At 42.7% G+C, this 6,914-nt stretch overlaps 1 protein-coding gene and 1 long non-coding RNA gene across 2 annotated transcripts in view; one reads left to right on the top strand and one right to left on the bottom strand.

The window, feature by feature from the left end:
* The first annotated feature begins 3,135 nt into the window (after window positions 1-3,135).
* LOC310681708 overlaps window positions 3,136-6,914 on the top strand; it is a 20,977-nt gene continuing 17,198 nt past the window's right edge. The window contains exon 1 of the long non-coding RNA XR_014513534.1: window positions 3,136-3,769. This is a non-coding gene — a long non-coding RNA (uncharacterized lncRNA). The remainder of the gene's footprint in view (window positions 3,770-6,914) is intronic.
* On the bottom strand, window positions 3,804-4,208 carry LOC310681638 (protein S100-A6-like). The gene has a single exon (XM_083449726.1). It carries the CDS (start codon window positions 4,133-4,135, stop codon window positions 3,863-3,865), a length of 273 nt encoding a protein of 90 aa, XP_083305852.1. The 5' UTR covers window positions 4,136-4,208; the 3' UTR covers window positions 3,804-3,862.

Raw genomic sequence — 6,914 nt, 5'->3', positions numbered from 1 at the left:
TTTTAGACATACTCATCCATACTTCTCTGTCCTTTGTCCAGGCAAGCGAGAGGTATTATTGGCATTCAAGGACACATTCCAGCCAGGCAAAAACACTCAGGGAGTGCAATGTCGGGCTAGGGAGAGGTATGGCCTTGGGAGAGCGGTGTATGGCTAAGGAGGAGGAGTCCTGAGGGCCAGATAGAAAGGTCTATAGGGTGCTTTTGTTCTGAAGTACATGAAGAGGTCTGTGTATTCAGGAGCAGGTCATCTAGTCGTCACGGAAGTGGATAATGTTCTGTGTGCTTTACATTAACAGGAAAGCACTGTCTCCTTAACTGAACAGAACTGTAAGCCCCTTCCCATGCGGGACTTGGATTGTCCCCATACTCTACGAACAGACTCATATACTGTGGATATGGGTATGCCAATATAAACAGACATTTTAGAATTCTGTACTGAAAATAAATTATAGGACCAGAAAAACAATCTGTTACTGGAATGGATTTCATAAGAATGCCTCTTGCTGTTTCGCTGCATTGAACCAGTGAACTTGCATGCCACCTCTGGTCCAGAAGCCCATGTATATTTAACCACCCAAAAAGTAACTCATATTCTTTGACATTCCAACAGAGGGTATTATTGTGTTGGCAGCAATTAATAAAAATTCTGCTTGGTTCTTTGTTGCAAATAGATTTGCCTTTGGGCTGGACCATCTGCACCAGCCTGCAGCTTTGGTATTGTTTCACTTTAAGTTCTAGCCTTTTCCATGAAAATATAGCACTGTACAGAAAACAATTGTGTTCCTAAAAACCTGCCCCAAATATAAGTCTGTGCTAATGCAGGGTTTGTTACACAGAACTGGGATAGCTATACAACAGCAGCACTGAATAATTCATATTCACAGGCTCTATCAAATGAGATTTACCCTCTCTGCCTGTGCAATGTGTTTGCATTTCCATATACTTGCGATAATACTTAGATGAATGATAGTGGATACAGTTGAAATCCGAAATGATATGGGCATGACCAATCTATTCTGCAGAAGATCTCCTCTTAATTCTGTTTGGTATAATGCTCAATTGCTGTTTTGGTCTCTGAAAAGCAAAGCATTTATTTATTTTTTTGCATCATCTTTAGGCCATACAGAACTCTTCAGCAGGTAGTATAGAAAAGTAGCTAATTCTAAATGCTACATAGAGCAAAGTGTGATGTGGCAGACAGGTTGACCGAGCGATCCTATCTATGGTGGTGGGAGCTCCACATTACAGCCACTGCCACCACCTCCAGAGCCCTGCCAGCTCACAGCAGTTTGGATAGTTGGGAAGTACTTGTCTGTGGTCAGTTTACCTTTTGATGTCTCTCCCACCCCCTGAAGTATGATATATGACAATTCCATTGGTTTAAAGCTTTGGGGAGGGGTGTCTGAGGGGAATGAGTGTGCATAGGATCCTATGGATCTATTGCCTTTCCTGACGTGCCTATTCCTGGCCACACTGCCATTGGAGAACCACCACCACTGGAACAGCAATGATGGTGGAGATTTTCATTGCCACGCGAGACAGACTTGCAGCAGCAGCAGCAGCAGCAGCAACAACTTCTCAGAAGGCAGAAAGGGAGGCCCACAGCATCCTGTGGTCTCTCACCTATTCTCCCAGGTAGTTAAGGATTTCTACCTTATGCTGCACTCTCCTAAGAGTAAATCCCATTGTACTCAGTGAGGCTTGCTTCTGAGCAGACAAATATTTTTCGGTTGTGTTGTACTTCCCCTTGGCTGGGCTATGGTGTTTTTATTTTGCCTCATTATGATTTCAGGCTAATTTCTGTGTTGGTCTGTTTTTGTACTGATTAAAAAAAATATTGCACTGTAGTTATATTTTAATTGTTTTTGAATTGTGAAGAACCAAGAAACCATTGTTGATTGGATGTTTGTACATTTTTATTTTGTATGTTCTTTTCTTTTTATTTGGTTTGCAATTGATTTCACTTATATTTTTTCCTGCTGTTAAGTCAATTTGAAACTTTTATTTGTAAAATAGGTAAAGGTAAAGGGACCCCTGACCATTCAGTCCAGTTGCAAATGACTCTGGGGTTGCAGCGCTCATCTCGCTCTATTGGCCAAGGGAGCCGGCGTACAGTTTCTGGGTCATGTGGCCAGCATGACTAAGCCGCTTCTGGCGAACCAGAGCAGGGCACGGAAACACTGTTTACCTTCCCGCCAGAGCGGTACCTATTTCTCTACTTGCACTTTGACGCGCTTTCGAACTGCTAGGTTGGCAGGAGCAGGGACCGAGCAATGGGAGCTCACCCCGTCGCGGGGATTTGAACCACCAACTTTCTGATCGGCAAGCCCAAGGCTCTGTGGTTTAACCCACAATGCCACCCGATGTATATAATACACAAACCCTAAATCTGGGGTCCTAATGTGGTGCAGGTGGGTACCATGGCACTCTCAGACACAGCCCTTGGCACCAGTCAGAGCCCCTCCCATTTATTTATTTTTTAAATTAGTGGTTTTGGCTCTCTCTTTTTTTTACAAGTTGTTCTTTTTTGCGGGAGAAGGCGTTACCTGCTTTTTTGAGTGTGCTTACTTTATTTTGGGGTAGTTGTAGGTGTTTTGTCTGTCTGAAATTGGTGGTTTCTGCGCATCTCAGATTTTTCTTCTGTGAAATTGATATTTTGTGGTGTCTAACATTGTTTCTTAGATTTCCAGATGTGCTACTTGGGCCCAAAAATGTTGGGAACCCTTTCCATAAATAAGTCAATGTATAGAATTGCACTCTTAGTATGTGAACCCAGAATGCAGACAATGAACTGCCTTAAATGCTAATGCTATTGTACTGATATAGTTCAGGTAACTGGGACAGAGGTTATCCCCTTCTGTTCCAACCTCGCATAAAGATGGTGTACATGTGTGGTCTGCATAGAACAGGCTTCCTCAGCCTCTGCCCACCAGATGTTTTTGGCCTACAACTCCCATGATCCCTAGCTAGCAGGACCAGTGGTCAGGGATGCTGGGAATTGTAGTCTCAAAACATCTGGAGGGCTGCGGTTGAGGAAGTGTGGCACAGAAAGTGAATGCTGTGTCTTGGCTTTAAAAACTAAGAGTAAGTGCTGTCCTGATTACAAATTAATTTCAGTACTTTGTAGGTTCCAAAGTAATTCTCATTTCCTGCAGCTTTCACACAGGAAATTGTTCAGTGTAAGTAACTGTGAGTTGGACAAAGGCTTTTGATATTGTAAAGGAACCTCACTCTAGTCTTCAATAATTCTTTACCTACAAAAATAATTTGTCAGCATAATGGGTACTGTGTCAACCCCATGGGTGTCACCTAGTAGGCACTTTATAATCCTGCCAATGTAATGATTAAAATGTACTAGAAAATTGAATCAATCCATCAGTAGTACTCTATTCCTAGTGAGACTTGCAGTTCTTTATATCCACAAAATGCTTCTTTCTTTAATTTGCACTGGAACCTCCAACCCAATAATTAGAACTGTACAGATAGGGATGTATGAAGGCAGTGGATGTGAACAAGCTGGAAGTGGAGTTTTGCAGCAGATTCTGGACATGTATCCTGTCACTCATGACTGCAGAAAGAGGAGAGGTGCTGGTGGGGAGAGAGCAGCAAAGGGGACCTTGCAAGAACAGTTCATCAGAAGAAGAAGAGGACAGGAAGGAGGGAGAGCCGTCAGCAGAAATCCAGATTTTGGGAGCCTGGTCACTAACCAGCACTGGAGCAAAGGCAAGGGAGGTGATAAGGTGGAGGCTTAGGGGATCCCCAAGAAGGTATTAGTATATATACTGTATATATATTTTTACAAAACCGCCTACAGAGGTATAATCCCGAACCACGACACCTCGCCCCATCGGGGTGTACATTTACGAACTCAAAGCTTCGTTGTAAATCATTGCCAGGGCACCCAGGAAAGTGACGTATTCCTGGAAGTTCACCACTTGGTCCCCATTGCGGTCCAGATCTTTCATTAATGCCTGTATCTCTGCTTCCTGCAGTTTTAGTCCAATGGTGAGCTCCTTCTGTATCAGCTCCTTCAATTCCTTCTTGCTTAGGGTGTTCCTGTCGCCATCCTTGCTGGCGTATTTGTGGAAGATGACAACCAGCACGCCAATAGCTTGGTCAAGAGGTGCTGCCATGGTGAGAGATCAGAAGCAAGATGGTCTAATGCTGAATGGCAGGAAGTGATGGGGAACGTGGTCAGGTCTTAGTATTGTTGAGAAATCCCCCTACACCTATACTTATAGCTCCCTGGAGGATCCCTATGATGAGTCGGGTCCTAAACTCTGCTGAAAGAGGTAAGGACCCTTCATGCCTTCTCTGAAGAGGTTAGTTGGGGCTCTGTAAGCTTTCCTCTTCATTGTGAACCCCCTATCTCAGGCATTGAAGCCACCTCCTAGGGGTCAAGGTCCCTTTGCCTCCCCATAAAATATTTGCCCCCCTCAAGTTGATGGGCATTGCCATTCAGATGGTGTGTGTGTGCTGTGCCATGTGATCAATTGTGCAGGGCATACATGGGCTTCACAATATTTTAGTCAAGTTGGCACCCATGCATTCAGGTGTTTTTCCACAAGGGCTCATGCAGGATCACTCTGGAATGATCTGAGTTGGAAAATGCAGTCAGGGAAGTGGACAGACTTGATAGGCAGTTTTCCTCCCTCTGTTATTGTTACGTACTGAAGTTCTCACCCTGGGCCAGCAGGGGGATCCTGTAGATAGTATGCAAATGAAGTATCGAAAGTGACGTTCAGTGATTGGATGGATACTGTAGATAGTTATACAAATGAAGGATCGAAAGTGACGTTCAGTGATTGGATAGTTTTAGAAAGTTGTTACAGTAACGAGGTACTGGAGCTCTATATAAGCAGGCTGACTGAGCCCTTCAGTTCAGTTCTGTTCTGGCTTCTGAATAAACAAGAGCTGTTTGAAGAATCGCTGTGTCGTCTGATATGTTCACCCACAACTTAACAGTTATAGTACTAGAACTTGAGGCCGTTCAATGAAGCAAAATGGTGGTAGGTTCAGGGCAGGCAAAAGAAGGCACTTACCAGGCATAGTTCGCTCCCACGAGATGTAGTAATGACTAGCAACTTGGACAGGTTTAGAAGAAGAAGAGACAAATTACTGGAGGATAAGTTTATCAATGGCCGGTAGTCACAGTGGCTGTGTTCCGCCTTCAGTGTCGGACACAGTATGCTGGAAATCACAAACAGGTCCTGCTTGTGGCGCTGTGAAAACAGGATGCTGAACTAGATAGGTCTTTGGTCTGACTCAGCAGGCCTCTTCTTAATTATGGTCTTATTTAAGTTCTTAGGTGGGCAGGTTGCATATCCTTTCCTCACCCCGCTAATCTAGTTATTTCTCTATCTGTGAAAGGGGGGCGGGTTTGAGTGAGACATAGAAAAAGAGGCAAATAATTCACTTTCAGCTCTGCAAGCTTCTCACTGCTCGGAAAAGTTGGGGCAAATGTAATGGTATTAATGGTTAAACAACAAGGTATACAAGGGCAATTCTATAAGGCTGATCAATGACTTGGCATCAGTGATAAGCAACGGAAGCTACATTGGTCTACACTGCTGGCAAGGAATTATAAATGCCCACCACTTCTGCTGCCTCATCAGGAGCTAAAATATTTTTTCCTGGCAACCTGTGGGGTAGTATTTTGTCATTTTGTGTGTATGCACATACAATCAATCAATCAATCAATCAATCACACAGTGAGTTACCATTTAAGAGGGCAGGTTCTTCTCAGAGAGGTTTACCATTTAAAATTCAGCATAAAGGAAACAGAGGATGGGGAGGAGGGGCAGAAGGTATAAATAGGGAAGCAATATGTGGTTGTTTTAGTTACATATGCTTAGGTTAGTTATAGCCCCAGTTACAATAGGGCATGGAAGCACATAAATCAATATGAACGTGGAAGCAATTATGCTATATAGAACGCCCTCCACATATTTAAACAGTCATTACATGTACCCAGTCCACATCTTTCACCTTCGCCCAAACGTCTTAAGAAATGAGAGCAGGAAAAGTGAGAATTGCTGGAAACCGATTCAAAAGCAGTTAGTATCTAGCTCAATTTATTTCAATAAAGAGCAGATCAATAGGGACCTAAAGCAGTCTGTCAATTTTTCTGTCACATTTATCAGAAATTCACTGACTTCAATCTTTTTCTTGCTGGCCGCTTCTTCATGGAAACTATCCTCACACTCAGCATAAAAATTTGCTAGGCACTCTTACTATGCTGAACGCTAAGCAACAATCTTCCCTCCGAAATGGTCTGTCAGGCACTGTTTTCCTGAAGCAACAAGAAATGGCAGTATGCAGTGCAACTCAAAAATGCTTGCACTTTTAATAATATTTAAAAATTTTAAATATTAAAACAAACAAACCCAAAATCTTGCACATAAATATGTTAGGCCATAATTATTAAAAAGGGAAGATAAGTTCTGAGCCAAAATTGTCTGTGTTATTTAACTATTTCTGATAGTTCTTAGATTGTTCATGAATTGTGTGTATTTTAAAAGGCACAATCAGAACAATCTGTTTACATGTATATTGTGTTTTTTGTCTGCTGTAATGGTTTTGATAAGCCTATAATGTATTCTGTAGGACAGTGGTCTGTCCTACAGTGGTCTGTAGGACAAATAAGCTGAAACTAACTAAAACCAACATGAATATTTGAGTTTGTTGTCCTTCCCCATAATTCCTTCTCTCCTTCCTCCACAACCTTTTCCGTTCTGTGTATGTGCTGGTGTCACGAGAGCACTGACATGTTGCATAGTTCAGCACAGTTCAGAGAAAGATAAGGCCACTGCAGCTCACTTGCAGGTAGTAGATTTATTAAGGAATCAAAACAGGAAACATACAGAGACTCATGAAATATACCGTATTTTTCGCTCTATAAGACGCACCAGA

This window comes from Podarcis tiliguerta, assembly GCF_965153285.1.
Source record: "Podarcis tiliguerta genome assembly, chromosome: 7".
NCBI lineage: Eukaryota > Metazoa > Chordata > Lepidosauria > Squamata > Lacertidae > Podarcis > Podarcis tiliguerta.
This window is presented reverse-complemented; position numbering and strand designations above follow the sequence as displayed.